General features: G+C 49.1%; 6 protein-coding genes across 6 annotated transcripts; 3 read left to right on the top strand and 3 right to left on the bottom strand.

Annotated features, from left to right (window-relative positions):
- Positions 1-773: 773 nt before the first annotated feature.
- On the top strand, positions 774-2,628 carry CI109_105964 (uncharacterized protein; the record flags this gene model as incomplete). The annotated part of the gene is made up of 6 exons (XM_032005145.1): positions 774-890; positions 978-1,085; positions 1,156-1,254; positions 1,315-1,424; positions 1,482-2,254; positions 2,318-2,628. 6 exons carry the CDS (start codon positions 774-776, stop codon positions 2,626-2,628), a joined length of 1,518 nt encoding a protein of 505 aa, XP_031860657.1.
- A 714-nt stretch (positions 2,629-3,342) lies between these two features.
- Positions 3,343-4,665, top strand: CI109_105963 (uncharacterized protein; the record flags this gene model as incomplete). Its single annotated transcript, XM_032005146.1, has 2 exons — positions 3,343-3,348; positions 3,436-4,665. 2 exons carry the CDS (start codon positions 3,343-3,345, stop codon positions 4,663-4,665), a joined length of 1,236 nt encoding a protein of 411 aa, XP_031860658.1.
- A 716-nt stretch (positions 4,666-5,381) lies between these two features.
- Positions 5,382-6,428, top strand: CI109_105962 (uncharacterized protein; the record flags this gene model as incomplete). The annotated part of the gene is made up of 1 exon (XM_032005147.2): positions 5,382-6,428. The coding sequence occupies one exon, from the start codon at positions 5,382-5,384 to the stop codon at positions 6,426-6,428; it is 1,047 nt and encodes a 348-aa protein (XP_031860659.2).
- Positions 6,429-6,834: 406 nt separating this feature from the next.
- On the bottom strand, positions 6,835-8,381 carry CI109_105961 (uncharacterized protein; the record flags this gene model as incomplete). Its single annotated transcript, XM_032005148.1, has 6 exons — positions 6,835-7,154; positions 7,227-7,373; positions 7,467-7,662; positions 7,803-7,985; positions 8,067-8,180; positions 8,325-8,381. 6 exons carry the CDS (start codon positions 8,379-8,381, stop codon positions 6,835-6,837), a joined length of 1,017 nt encoding a protein of 338 aa, XP_031860660.1.
- A 638-nt stretch (positions 8,382-9,019) lies between these two features.
- On the bottom strand, positions 9,020-11,227 carry CI109_105960 (uncharacterized protein; the record flags this gene model as incomplete). The annotated part of the gene is made up of 12 exons (XM_032005149.1): positions 9,020-9,144; positions 9,239-9,263; positions 9,322-9,627; positions 9,693-9,751; positions 9,841-9,954; positions 10,078-10,129; positions 10,195-10,252; positions 10,324-10,567; positions 10,631-10,750; positions 10,829-10,883; positions 10,954-11,046; positions 11,174-11,227. The coding sequence occupies 12 exons, from the start codon at positions 11,225-11,227 to the stop codon at positions 9,020-9,022; spliced, it is 1,305 nt and encodes a 434-aa protein (XP_031860661.1).
- Positions 11,228-12,456: 1,229 nt separating this feature from the next.
- Positions 12,457-14,431, bottom strand: CI109_105959 (uncharacterized protein; the record flags this gene model as incomplete). The annotated part of the gene is made up of 6 exons (XM_032005150.1): positions 12,457-12,461; positions 12,542-13,383; positions 13,445-13,725; positions 13,785-13,931; positions 13,994-14,086; positions 14,153-14,431. The coding sequence occupies 6 exons, from the start codon at positions 14,429-14,431 to the stop codon at positions 12,457-12,459; spliced, it is 1,647 nt and encodes a 548-aa protein (XP_031860662.1).
- Positions 14,432-15,075: the final 644 nt, after the last annotated feature.

The following is a 15,075-nucleotide window of genomic DNA, read 5'->3' as shown; positions in this document are numbered from 1 at the left end:
GAGGTGAAGAAAGTCTGGGTAAAGTGCGACGCGGGGGATGAAAACATTGCGGGGGAGATCAGTCGCGCGCGTGGTTTTCCGGTTGAGTCACCACTTTTGATTGAATTTGCCACCCATCAAGATATGCTGTCGCTGCAGATGCATACAAGGGTGGAAGGTATGCATACATCTTCCAACTGAGACCTGAATGAAGCACTGTTGTGTCTAGGGCCCCCTAATGGAGACAAAGTGGATCGAATGAGCATGACAAATGATGACTGATAGCTTTGACTTGCTACCAGATCGGGTGAAGTTGACTGGATGCCATCAGATCACCCACTGCAGCGCATATGAAAGGCAGAGGAAGTGGTCCCTACCACCTTCTTCCGTTGTGCGCCGTGTGCTTGACACATTCTCTTCCTCAAGCATGAGTCCATTCCATTGCACCACCTAGGAAAACATCCTTCACTGATGCTATACGCGTATATCACCCCTCATACTCATCACTTATGAATATCTTCTGGTTCAATTACTGACAATTTATCCCGGATATCCCGATCGCTCACTCGTACTGTACCAATTCAGTTCTCGTATTCAGGGTCCAATGCTTTTTTGCTTCCCCCTCCGTACCTCAACTAAACCCCCCCTTGGCCTTGAGCATTTGTACGACGACGAGTCAATCCGACACGCACAGACCACTTGGACCCAACTTTTTCACCTTACCACATACTTGCAAGAAAAATAACACTTTCAACTATTGCATCAATCTTTTCTCTCTCTCAACTTCATCATCGATGCCATCGTTGAGTTCGACTTTCTTGTCCACTCTTAAAACAACTACCGCCGCTCGATCTACCACCCTCAGAAACTCCATCAGAATGTCCTCTTCCATTCCCGTCCCCACCGACTTCGTGAGTATCAGCACTCAACAGAATGCGAAAAGTGAAACCCTTGGATCTATCAGACATTGATGCTGATTTCAATACCTCTCGCTTCAGAACGCCTGTCTCTACCAGCCTTTGGCTGAGGCTGACCCCGAGATCAACGCTCTCATCGAGAAGGAGACCTGGAGACAGTTTTCCGGTCTCGAGTTGATTGCTTCCGAGGTGAGTTTGCCCATTGATTGCCACTTGACAAGTGCTGCTGAGCTGATCCGTCTGTTTATTTGCTTCCCAGAACCTTACCTCTCTTGCTGTCATGGAGGCCAACGGATCCATGCTCACCAACAAGTACTCTGAGGGTCTTCCCGGAGCTCGATACTACGGTGGTAACGAGGTGAGTAATCGTTGGATCGTATGTAATCGGAGCGGGGCTGACTGTATGTGTTATCATTAGCACATCGATGTCATCGAGAACCTTACCAGGGAGCGAGCCTTGAAGGCTTTCAACCTTGACCCCAAGGTCTGGGGTGTCAACGTCCAGCCTTACTCTGGTTCCACCGCCAAGTGAGTTACGACTATCCCCTTAACATGTAGGATCGGTGCTTACGCTTCTTCACCTAGCTTCGCTGCCTTCACCGCTCTCATCAACCCTCAGGACCGAATCATGGGTCTCGGTCTCCCTGACGGTGGTCACTTGACCCACGGTTACTACACCGCCAAGAAGAAGATCACCGCTTCTTCCATCTACTTCCAGTCCTTCCCTTACCGAGTCGACCCCAAGACTGGTATCATCGACTACCCTCAACTCGAGACCAACGCCAACCTCTACAAGCCCCGACTCGTCGTTTGTGGTGGTTCCGCTTACCCTCGAGACTGGGACTACGCCAGACTCAGGAAGATCGCCGACGCCCAGGGTGCTTACCTCTTGTCCGACATGGCCCACATCTCCGGTCTCGTCGCCGCTGCCGAGCAGAACTCTCCCTTCGAGTACTGTGACGTCGTTACTACCACCACCCACAAGACTCTCCGTGGTCCCCGAGCCGGTCTCATCTTCTTCCGAAAGGACAAGGAGTCCGACCTCGAGGCTCGTGTCAACGCCGCCGTCTTCCCCGCTTGTCAGGGTGGACCCCACAACAACACCATCGCTGGTATTGCCGTCGCTCTCAAGCAAGCCGCCGACCCCGCTTTCAAGCAATACGCTAAGCAAGTCCGTGCCAACGCCGCTGCCATGGCTTCCGTTCTTTTCAAGCACGGTTACAGACTTCAAACCGACGGTACTGAGAACCACTTGATCCTCTGGGACCTCCGACCTATCGGTCTTACTGGTTCCAAGGTTGAGAAGATCTGTGACGCTGCTCACATCACCCTCAACAAGAACGCCGTTGCCGGTGACAGTGAGTCAAACTGGTTCCCAACTGGTTTGACACCGCTAATCTGACTGACCTTGTTTCGCTTAGCTTCTGCCCTTGTTCCCGGTGGTGTCCGAGTCGGTGCTTCCGCCCTTACTTCCCGATCCATGTACGAGAAGGATGTGGAGCAGGTCGCCGAGTTCCTCCACCGAGTTGTCCAGATCGCCCTCAAGACACAAGAGGAGGCTGGTTCCAAGCTCCTTAAGGACTTCACCAAGACCTACGAGTCTGGTACCGGTGAGGCACCCAAGCTCATCGCTCAGCTCAAGGAGGACGTCATGAAGTTTGCTACTTCATTCCCCTTGCCCGGTATCCCCGACACCTCCAAGATCGTCCGACCCGAGGGTGTCAACCTTTAAAGCGGTAGCATGATGTGGTGTGAAGGAAGGGAATAGATGTGCATGTGAAGAAAGCTGGGGTGGCAGGCGGAGTGAGTGGGTTTGTCTTGGACTTAATAGGTCTTTCATCAAAATTAGCAAAATCAATACATAAGACCATTTCATCATGGCACGTTTTGTACTACACATATGACATTGTCATTCATCTGATCACAATACTATGGATACAGGAGCATTGATACTGTCTGGCGTTTCGAGATCGCATATCTGATTAAGCATGAGATCAGTTAAGCTTAACTTGAAGGAGGGTACATTATATTAGATTAGAAGCGACTGTGGCACTGGTTCGGGAGACTGGAGTGAGATCAGGACACTCTCGCAGAGTAAGGCTCTATGATCCGGTATCAACCTGGATCATAGGTTGTACGAATATGAGAATGCGTGACCGAGTAGCCAGCTTAAGATCATGCATGATCATGTACGAGTATAGTCAATAACTGGACAAAGCAGTAGTGGGATAAGAGACACATTGTCAAGGTGGCGGTCCGTGCCACATTCGAAAGTATGATGGAGATGATGTCAATCATCCTTTCGACACGAATGACATACAATACACTTTCATGTCTTTCATTCATCTTTCCTTCTACTCTCTTCCAGCTACTATAAATCCACCCACAGAAACCCCTCCTTCATCACCAAGCTGCTCGAACCAAAGAAAGGTTCATAGTAGGAACAATGCCGGTGAGTACAATCGTCCCTGCCGCGTAGAACAACGAGCCGCAGTACCACCCACTTGACTTACTGATTGTTCCGTCATTCTAAACATAGCCGAAGCGAAAGCGTACAATCAATCGAGCAGAAGATCCTCCCCTGATTTCAACTCCCACTTCCACTCCCACTTCCAAGAAGAAGACTACGAAACGATCGAAGGAAGCCTCATCCTCGGAATCACCTAAGAAACAACCTCAGTCTCAGTCTTCGCCTAACGTTCCTCTACAAATACTTCCCCCCGAGATCCTCACCCATATTCTATCATACCTTTCCTTGTCAATCGAGCAAGGTACTTTAGCCAACTGCTGTCTCGTCAGCAAGGAACTCTATAATATCGCTTCTCCATTGCTATGGTATCATCTCCGCCTCTCGCCGTGGAAGACGAAGACCGACGAAAAAGGTGAAGAGGTAATCGATGAGACGAAGGAAAAGCACGGCGGGATGCACTCCAGGCAGCCATCATATAAGAGGTTGAGGGAGATGGTGAAGGTCTTGACGGTACATAACCATCACGTCAAGTGGTGTCGCTGCGACCTTACGACTACACTGGCATTACCGAACCTTCATACATTACACCTCGCACTCGATCCGCATGCAAGTTACCATCAATGGGACTGCGACGACATACCTCCGACTTGTCGACTACTGAAGAGTTTACGACCAAAGCGACTGGTTATGCATAATGTGCATACCACCGATCCAGGCTTCTTCGATCATCGTGCGAGCCACCTAGGTCTAGGGGCTTTCGTCTCGCCAGCCACTTTCTCCGAGGTTGAGGAGCTCTTCTTATTGTGCGATGCTCCACTAGCCAGGAGCGATGATTGCGACTGGTCACCACGCTTCATTTCCATGCCCAAGCTTCAACGTATCTGCTGGATCTACACCTGGACGGGTCTCCGATTCAACGTAGCAGGAGCAGTCAGAAGCGATCCTCACGCTTGTGCCCTCGCCGGAACCATCGCTGAGCATCCCGATGTTGAAGTCTTCATCGTAAACGCTGGTGGAGTGAATGGTCCTCGTAGCGAATGTGATGAGCAATCTATGCAGGAAGAGATCGCATGGCTCTTTGCTGGTCGCATCCGTAGCCAGCTTGTTCGCAAGGGCTACGATGACGAAAAAGTGCAGAGGAGGATGGAAACCGTGAACTACCACTCGAGGCAGGCATATCTGGACATGGAGAATTGGAAAGATGTGCTAGACGAGAAAGAGGTGATCATGTGGCTGGAGGAAGACAAGGGACCTGTGGTGGATGTGAAGAGCCTGTCCGACATGAAAGAAGAGAACTAGTAGTGGTTTTTCGCAGAGAACGCGCAGATTTTGTAAGGGTTGGACTTTTCTGAAATACAAGAAGTTTCCTGTCTCTCGCCAAAAGGGCAGGTTTGTCGTCGATGATATGATACAGGAACCCGTTCTCACCCATGCATCATCACAAGTCGCATAGAAGATGGCATTCGATACCATACATAGCACCGTCAATAGTCCTACTGGAACATGTGCAGCGTCTCCCTACTGCCCTTTGCCTGACCACGACAATGGTGAGAAAGGTGTCGTTTTGTGGCGGTCTGTGCGTGGTGAAACACGGGGAACCGGTTGACGTGTAAAAGCAACATTAATGATTTGGATTTCCTTCTTCCTCTTTTACCTCTTCACATCGATTGTCTTTTCACATCAATTGTCATTCGTTTTATGCAGTGACAACCACAAACACTATGGTCCATAGCCAGTGAGTATACACGAGTCTTAGCAAACACATCAATTCCAGTGCAGTTTACGCCTGCAAATAATCACTACGCAGTTACCCCTATGACACAGACCCCCACGACTCCTTCCATCCATCAAAACTCAACATGACCTCTCCCACCGACTTGGTCCCAAAACCCTTTCCGTCACTGCCGATCGAAATCATCACCATGATAATGTATCAGCTCGCTCGATCGGATCATCAAGTTACTTTGGCAACCTGCTGTCGAGTCTCGAAATCGCTCTACAATATAGCAAGTCCGATGGTATGGCGCCATCTTCATATCAAGCCCGGATACGCTACCTGGTATCAGAGCTCACTCAAGGCTGGGACCAGGTCGAGGAAGGTAAATATCAAGAGGAGGGTAAGGACGGAAGAGGAACAAGTTGAGGTGCAACTGGGTGACGAAGAAAGTAAAACGATGTTAAGAGAAATTGTTAGGGCGGACCTGAAGAAGGAGAACGATATCAGAGCGTTATTTCGCTCGATCGTCAAGACTCGACCAGAAGTACTGGACGACGTTCGCATTTTCACGATTCACCATCATCAACCTGGTCGATGTCAGGCGCTAGGTGTTCCCTTCCAGCTCAACAATCTGCATACTCTGCGAATCGATGCGACATCTCATTCACGCTCCGAACCTGCTCCTACCGCTTTCACCTGGTGGCGAGTGGCCCCATGGCAGGAACGACAGTGTAAATATATGAAGCACCTTGAACCCAAAAGTCTCGTCCTCAGGAATGCGACCCTAGCAAAGATAAACTTTATTTCTTTCGGTCTCTCGACAAAGGTCGCCGAAACCATCGAAGAACTCGTCATGATTTCCGATCTCTCCGAGTCAACCGACAAGAAACATGATTGTATTGGACCCTGCAGAATCACCTCGATGCCAAAACTCAGACGTTTCATGTGGATATTTCGACCTTCGAACGACGGCGCAGAGTTCTGTTCAGATATCACATATCCTACAGGCCAACATAGTATGCCACACATTTGCGCATTGTTTTCGGTGATAATTGAACTGAAGGAAGTCGAATTCATCTTTGTCAACACTGGGGAGATCCGTCATCATGTCAGCGATTCTGCTTGGTGGACCAAGACAGGAGATGAGTTCCAGAAGGAGGTCGAGAACTATTGGAGGACGAAGATTGACCTCACAGGTAGAAAGAAGGGTTGGACTAAGAGGGATTTGGAGGAGAAACACGAGTTGGTGAGATTTTGCTCGCTGGAGGATTGGATGGATGAGGTGGGAAGTGGGTGGAGAGATGTCTTGAGTGAGAAGGAGGTGGGAGAGTGGTCGGAGAAGTGAGGGAGATGGGACAGAGAACCTAGCTACGGTACTCGGTGGTCAATGCGGCTTCTTCCGGCCAGGCCAGTCAGTATACGTAGAGACAAAGGTCTCACTGCTTTCATTAGAATTGTTACCTTCTTCTTCTGTACGAAGTTGTCAGTATCCTACCATGACCATGATCCTGTTATGTATGCCGTTGCCGTATACAACTGCAGCGAAGGCGACAGTCAGTTATGAGGTTTGGCATATCTCCAAGGGTGTGTGTGCCATGTCAGATCGGTTAAGTAATTTATCTGTGACGTTACTTGACAACAAACTTGACATAACATATCGAGACTCGAAGACTATATAACCAATCTCCTCCTTTCGCATACATACCTGTTGGAGCTCTTCCTTCACCCTTTTCTGTTAGTACTGCCATTACCTAAGTATGTCCTCTGATGTTAACAGGCTGATAGAGCTCATTGATCTCCTTGATCTCGTCATCCGTCAAACCCAATTCCATCCCTTTGACCAACTCGTCCAACCTCTCCGTACTTCTCACACCCACAATGGGTGCTGTTACCCATTCGCTCTGACACGACCAAGCAATTGCCACTTCTGCCATTGTGACGCCTCGTTTCTTGGCGATCGCTTCGACTTTGTCGATAATGAGTTTATCGCCGGGTTGAGCACCTCGACCGTCTGGTGCGCGAGATGCACCTCGGACAGTGGATGACATCTCCTTGAAAGGTCGACAGAGGACTGCAATTATGCACCCAAATCAGCAAGTGTGCTGTGTACCCAATGTAGACATGGAGCAGAAACAATACTCACGACCTGCAGCCATGGGACCCCATGGGATCACACCGACTCCGAAATGCTTGAGCATGGGCATCATCTCCCTCTCTTCCTCTCTGTACATCGCGCTATGCTGATTCTGCATCGAGATGAAAGGCGTAAGACGGTTGTTGAGTGCGTATTCTAGTAACACCGCGATCAGCTCGGCTCCACTTGATCTCGTTGCTCCGCATCTCGTCTCGTGGATCGAAGCAGGTGCAGGACGTAGATACTCACGCTGCATGAGCTGGAATTGCCAAGCCCAACAACTGCTCATTCCGATATATCTCACCCAACCAGCTTGTACGACGTCGTGAAGAGCTTGCATCGTCTCTTCGATGGGGGTCTCGTTGTCGAATCTGTGACATTGGAGGACATCGATATAGTCGAGTCCGAGTCGCTCGAGCGAGCCTTTGACAGAAGCGAAGATACGCTGGGGTAGGGATAACCGAGTCAGTCTTTTTCCGCATCACCTTCACTTTCTTTTGTGTGCAAAGAGCGACCGACATGCGCATAATACCCAAACACCTGAGAGACTGAGATTACAGGCGCTCGGCGGCCGCGCCCACTCACCTTCCTGTTCAAACCTCTGTGGTTGGTCCAGCCCGCGGGTCCCTTCTCTTCCAACGTTCCTTCGGTGTTAAACGTCTTGGTAAGGATTACCACGCTCTCTCTTGGGATATCGTGCTGCTTCAAGAACTTGCCGAGGATAACCTCGGATTCACCAGCTGAGTAGACGTTGGCCGTATCGAATGTCTGCGTGTACGAGTACACATGCGGGAGTAATCAGCCTTTCTTCCTCTTCTCGGTCTGGTAGATGGTAATGTTCATACTCACGTTGATTCCGATATCATAAGCGTATTTGAGTTGACGGATACCCTCTTCGTGGTCTGGTATCATCCATTCTTGTCCTGAACCATATTGCATACAACCAAGTATGAGCTTGGAGACCTATACGATACCACCCACACGCAGACCAGACAATCAGCATTCATACACATTACGGTTCTGCAGATATGTTGGCGATGATCAAGTCGTGGGAAGACCGACGTGCGAGGTCGGGAAGTTGAGGTGGTTTTTGAAGACATGACATACCTTTAATCCCGACTTGCCGAGATTGACATATCTCATCTTGGGTTCAGGAGCCGACATCTTGTGAGTTTATGACTTTGGACTATTGAAGATGAAATGTTCTTGTGAGGGTCAATGACTTATAAGTTGGTAAAAACGAAGTATGAATAGCATCGATGGGATAACTTCCCGCCGAAAATCTACCACCCCACCCTCTCTCTATATTTATACACGTTCCGTTCTCACAGAACGAGTCAACCAAAAACGAGCGGCAAGATGTCCTCATAACTTAGATGAGATCATCGACCGACCGAGAACAAGGTGGAGGTTTTCCCCCATCTCTGTTCACATGATCATCGCATCAACCTTTCGGCCCTTTATTGTACGAGTACGATACGATCCCGCCTGCGTCAGACGGCTTATCTGCGATCTCGGTGATGACCGATTTTGTGGGAATCACGAGATATCGGCGCCGAGTTCGCCGGGCATCATTCCGATATGAGTTAGTATGGTTCATACAAATCGTCCATGTAGATCCCAACGAGTAAAATGACAATGCAATGCAAGCAAGCAAGCAAAGTGAAGATCGCACGCAGAAAGCTGGAAACAGAACGAAAAGAAACAATTATACGGTATATTCACCCCTCACAGCAAAACACTTCTATGGGTCTAAAGCAAATCCTTCCCCCCCCCCTCCAACCACAAAGCTGCTCATCGGCTCACCACACCTGTTGTTCTTCCTCCTGGATCGAGTCGGTACGTCCACTCCCATCACATACCTGTTGTTCTTGTTGGATGTGAATTTTGATTTGAGTGGGGATTTTTGGTTCATCGACTTTGAAAGCTGCGAAGGAGGGACACGTCCAGTGACTTATCAGCTGCAGCAAAACGGTGAAGCAGCTGGTGGTGGTTGCGTATCGTTATCGGCAAACACTTACCCAAGGGAGAAGTCCAATTCTCGAGCTGCAATAGTTCACAAGGTCAGCCTGGAAGCGAGTATCGTGAGAGCAGCGCGACATACATCTGCAATATGCTTTGGACCTTTCTCGACATCCTGATCCCACCTATTCGACAACCTATCCAAGAACGGTGCCTCCGCCACTTCATCCTCTTTTTCTTTCTGATCGTACAACTCGCCGACCATATTTGACGGCGCGTTCAATCTCAGATCGTCATCTGCATCCCACTGACCACCTTCTCGGAGGAAAGACATGAGTACGTGACTTCCAGCGTGAGTGCGAGGGGCGGTCCTGGCCTGTTTTCCGACTCCGACCATGACTTGTTGGGCGGAAGCGGGATCGGGGTTCCAGTTTCGAGGGAGGTATACCTGCCAGGCGGATCGGAGCTGACCTCAGCACAATGTGCCTCCCATTGATGTGATGCGATACTCACCATGATTGAGATGATGCAAACGAAGAAGAATGATCCATAACTGATCTGGTTCAAGATATCTGGGAACACCAATATCCGAAATCAGCGCGTCCCTGACGAAGATCTTAGGGTATCGGCGTCGTATAGCACGGTATGACACGACACTCACCCGCAGCAAGAGGAGTCAAATTGATCCTTTTTTTCTCGGTCAACCCATCGATGGCCAATATCATGATGGTACTGGTGAACAACAATCGGAAAAATGTTCTGACTTTGTTGACCTCTACGAAGAACGATGCGGATCAGGGCACACTCAGCTCAACTTTCCATCTTTATCGTCCCCATTGTCCTGGATCAAGGATTGGTAGGGGAGGAAGGAGTTGTAAGGGGCGTTAATCGCACGTACCATGGTAAAAGTGAAGTCGAGCGCGAACTTCTGGTCCCGCTCCAGATGCTTTCTGCGAACGTGAGAAGAAGGGTGAGACTCACCTTCAATTCAGTACGAGGGTAAAGAAGTACTTACCACATCTTTCAGGAACTGAGGAAACTTTAGCAGCACAACGGAAGCCATCAGGATCATCCTATCACGACCTATCAGTTTCGATAACACTGCGAAACCTGGATCTGTCCTGACGGTAGGGTGCCGACTTACGCCAATTCGATCGAACCACCTGTTACTGCACAACGCGCAAATTGATTATCCAAATCACCATCAAACCCTACCCATGTTGCCAAGGACACCACGACAGGCGCGCTGAGACTGATGATTATCCAGACCCAGAACAATCGCGAGTTCATAAAGCCCTTTGCTGATTTGGGTGATCGGACGGCTCTCATCAGAGTGAACCAATAAAGACCTTCTTCGGTAGTGAGACTTAGTTGTAACGAGTATGCAACTATGATACAGTATAACCGAGTCAGCGTCAAGTAGACATGTAAAGGATGGTTGTGTTGCTCACTGATGATAAAGACGGTGAATGGATAGGTGTACACTTTCCAATGTTCACTGTACATCTGTGCAGGGTACGGTATCGCTCCGACTCCCGGTACGTAGGTCCATCCGAGGTGATATTTGAGCCCTATTTCAGTAGACGTTGAACACAGTAACATCAGACGCTGTACAATTTGGGAACAGAAAGGACAGAAAGTAGACTGACACGCTGATCCCGCGCCGAATATCGCCATTCCAAAACCACAGCCTTGGAGCAACCACTGTGGAGCACACACGGACGAAACAAGATCAGATCCAGTTTCTGGGGAATTTGGGACGTGTCAGACTCACGGTCAGAAGTACTCTGAACCATTCCTTTCGCTTCGGGATCAAACATTTACACCCATCGAATCTGTATGCGTGATGAAAGCAAAAAGCCAGTCCCTGTCAGTCTGAACGTCAGCGTTGCATCTACGCGAGATGGTGTGTTTGGGAGAGGATAATAGCACAGAATGTGGATTGTTGAGCGGCTGGCTAGTGAGACAGATTGCATGCAAGAGACCGTACGTACCACTGTAGAGAGGACCGTGACTAGTGTCGCGTTTGTAGCGTTCGTGTTGGACATGATACTGAGACGTTCGAGATATAACAGTCGATCGACAGGCTACAGTGTACGATATGCAATGCAACGACGCGAGATGAACTAAAATCAACGCAGGCGAATTGTTGAGAACGAACGCGAACATCTCCTTCCTAGAGGAGATAAATATACATGGACCTACCTTGCGCTACCCAGTACACCAATCACACCAGCCCAATCACTCCAGCACACCCTCCCGGTCGAACCCTTTCTTCCACCACTCCACTTTATCACGTCCCTTCCCGGCATGCCTTTGACATCCCCAATCACAATCCCGTTTCTGGAACACATCTACCTCCTGTGACTGCGACTGCGCTTTTCATTGAAGGTAGGTAAGATGTACAAAGGCGCCCTTTGAGAAATGCTTTTGGTACAAGTTGGATGGGCAATCTAAAGGATATGTCATTCGATCACTCGGCCTGAATACATTTCGATGTGTACGTGAGGACAGGCATTTTGGGTCGACTATCCGTATTTTTCGGCCGTACAGTACGTATACGCGTATCGGATATCGGACATCGTAATCGTAATCGCAAACTGTTCTGGTAAGACGTCCGTGCATCTGTGCAATGTGCTCTTATCGCCGAAGCTATATATACCTGAAACGCAGAATGTACACTCAAAAATACACCTCGTGTCGTTGCTCGATCCGATCCATTAGAGTGGCGCCACACACAAGTCAAAAAACACACAAAGGACGTCCCCGGACTTTGTGGCGCTGCTCATCCCGTCCTCAAGTGTCGCGTTACCAAAGCTCTACCTTGAGACTCGCTGTGAGGTTTCCCTGCGAGTTATAGCGTACACTATATCTTTCGACACTACTGTTTTGGAAGATCTCAGATGCCTAATTTTATGCGGATAGTCTTACAGTAAATCCGTGACAAGACACTTTAGCACGTTTATTACAAACAATCTTGGTTGCATAAGTTCCTCGAAGAAGATATTACGCTACTCGTACTGTATTTCAAGGACTTCAGGAGTGGCAACACCTAGACATGTAAATGACATCAATTGTGTTGCGATAATCGAGTGCATATATTGTAATAACTGTACATGAATACATCTTGAACTCCTTTTCTTCTCATTTTCTTCTTCTCCTATTCACCTACACAGTCCCCAAACCCTCATAACCGTTGAAAGACATCCGAAAACGTAACTCCGTTTGAACAATAGATGACAATAGATAATGAGAAGTACAACCCTTTTCGACACATTTACGCTGGAAAGAAAGGGACAACAAACAGTCAGCCAAATGATTCCTATGTATGTACACAGGACAATAGCGGGAGATGTACTCACAGACATAACGGAAGTGCAAGTTTTGCTTGTCGGTAAGGTCGTTGAACTCCTGGACGTTGGGGTCGTATCGCTCGTCACCGTCGGCAAACTTCTTGTCCCTTAGTCTGTTGGGGAGAACGAAGCAGATTCGCAGGAGAAGAATAACGACAATCTCGGCGGATCGGGAGGCCATGCAGACAATGATACCGGTTCGGTAGACGGGCGCTTCAGAGGCCAAGAAAGAGTAAGGACCGACGATATTGCCGACGGCAACACCGAGGAAAATAGCAGCGGAAGCAAGAACCTTCTTGGTGGTACCACCGACGTTACCAGAAACCAAGGACAAGGCGAGGACGAAGACAGCGTTGGACGAACCAGTGAGGTAGTAACCGATGAGTCGAGGAGCGATGCCCTTGGTGAAAGCCATCAAGGCGAAACCGATAACGGTAAGAACAGTGACACCAGCCATGAGGTAGGTTCGGACGTTGAGGTAATGAGTCCTGTGGTTGACGTAGATGGCGGCAAGAATCATGAGGGCGATGAAGGTACCGTATGGAATCTGCAGGAGGGTGACGTTCAAGGTGCTAAATCCGAATCCCTTGACAACAAGAGTACCGAAATTGGAAGTGGCTCCGTTGGGGACGTTGGCGAAGAAACCGAGCGCAAAGTAGAGGTAAGTTTTGGGGTCCTTGACGGTCTCCCAGACCTGGTCCCATTTGAGTTGTCGCTTCTCAACGGTGTGGTGATCATATCGCTTTCGGGACATGGTGATAACAGCTTGTCGTCGAGTGAGCCACTTAGCAGTGTGGGGAGAGTCGGGAAGCACGATTCCCATGAAGATGGCCCATCCAGAGCAGAGAGCACTATATGAAAAGGATGGGTGTAAGCGATTTGCAATCCTGGTAGGTGGCCCTGCAGACTTACCCGATGATCAAGAACTCGTATCTCCAAGACTGAAGGTTTCCCTTGATGTTTCCGATTGCGTAACCGAAGAGACCACCGATAGCAATACCAACACCGTTGAAAGTGTACCAGTAACCGATGATAGTGGGTTGCTGCTTTCGGGTGAACCACATACTGGTCATAGCGACGAAACAAGGATCGGCAACAGCCTCGAACATTCCTGAAACGAATCGGAATGCGACCATGTCTCCGTAGTCCTTAGAAGATGCCTGGACCATAAGGAAGACACCCCAAAGGAAAATCTGAGTGGCACGAGTCAGCGCGCAGCCACTAGCAAGTGTCGCAAACTTCGGCTGCTTACATTGATGGCGAGATACTTGGCGAGAGGGAATTTGGCGAGAAGCAAGTTACCGGGAATAGCCCAAACAACCCAACCAACGTAGAAGATGGATGAAAGGTTGTTGTAGTCACTACCCTTGAGATGAAGATCTTTCTTGAAGTCGAAGAGCTGTGCGAATGTCGTCAGCGTAAGTCGCAAGATCAACTGGGACAAGGTCGAGTGCCACTCACCGCAGCGTAGGCCAAAGTAGTTTTGTCAATGTAGTAGAACATGTAGTCGATAGCAAGAGCGGGAACGATAAGCCAGAACAGCTTTTTCTCGACCTAAAACAGGAGATTGCACCATCAGCATGACTCTTACATTGACTATGGAGTGCGATGAGAACTCACAGACTTGACCTCGGCGGGATCGAGCTCTTCGCTGTTCGCCACTGCCACTTCTTGAATGAAGTCTAAAGAAGGGTTTCGTCTCAAAAGCTTTCGAAGACCAGTTCGAGGCTTTGAGAAGTCCTCTTGGGCATCGTAATGAATGTCCCTCGGGGTATTCTTCTCTTCGCTGATAGAAGCATTCTCGACATGTTCGGTCGTACCCTTTTGACCCTCGAGGTCTTCGACGTTCGAGACAGGGTTGGCAGGGAAGAACTCTGCTGCGTCACCTCCGTGTGGCATCTTGTCTGAGCACCAAGTGGTGTTGTTATGTCAATACAAAAGGGAAAGATGTCTTTTTTCGTTGAAGTGTCAAGTACAAAGAGCTGGATTAGATGAGCTGGTTGAGCTTGAGGAAGGGGGAAGAACTTGTTGGCCAAGGACGGCGAATTGATATTTATAACCGCATGCTCGACATGGATATCTTTCAATCTGATCCACTAGACCGATGACATAAAAGAGCATACCATTCAGGATAGCTCACCGATTACCCCGGGGAAAAGAGGGACACGTACGAGGTGCTCCACTTTGATGTCACCTGGTGGCCCATACGGTCCGGCGGTAGTACCCTGAATTTACCGGGGCACTAGAGCGGGGTAAACCCAGATCACAGCAGGAAAGGAGAGGAAGACGTTGCAGAACTCAATATAACTTGAACCGTGAGAACAACGTGGGAATCAGTAATAGTAACAGTAAGTAACGCAAGGTGGCGGAATAGGGTAAAAGGTAGGAGTGGTAAAAATACTCACACAGTGGGCTCGGCAATATCTCAACTAGCGTACTGTTCCCATTATTATCTCAAGATGGATACTGGTGTTTCTAGAAGTGTTATCCACCCCGGACCGGGGGAACGCGGTTAATCACGCTAACAAGGTGAATATCCACTG

Source organism: Kwoniella shandongensis, chromosome 11 (assembly GCF_008629635.2).
Source record: "Kwoniella shandongensis chromosome 11, complete sequence".
NCBI classification, from domain to species: Eukaryota; Fungi; Basidiomycota; class Tremellomycetes; order Tremellales; family Cryptococcaceae; genus Kwoniella; species Kwoniella shandongensis.
This window is presented reverse-complemented; position numbering and strand designations above follow the sequence as displayed.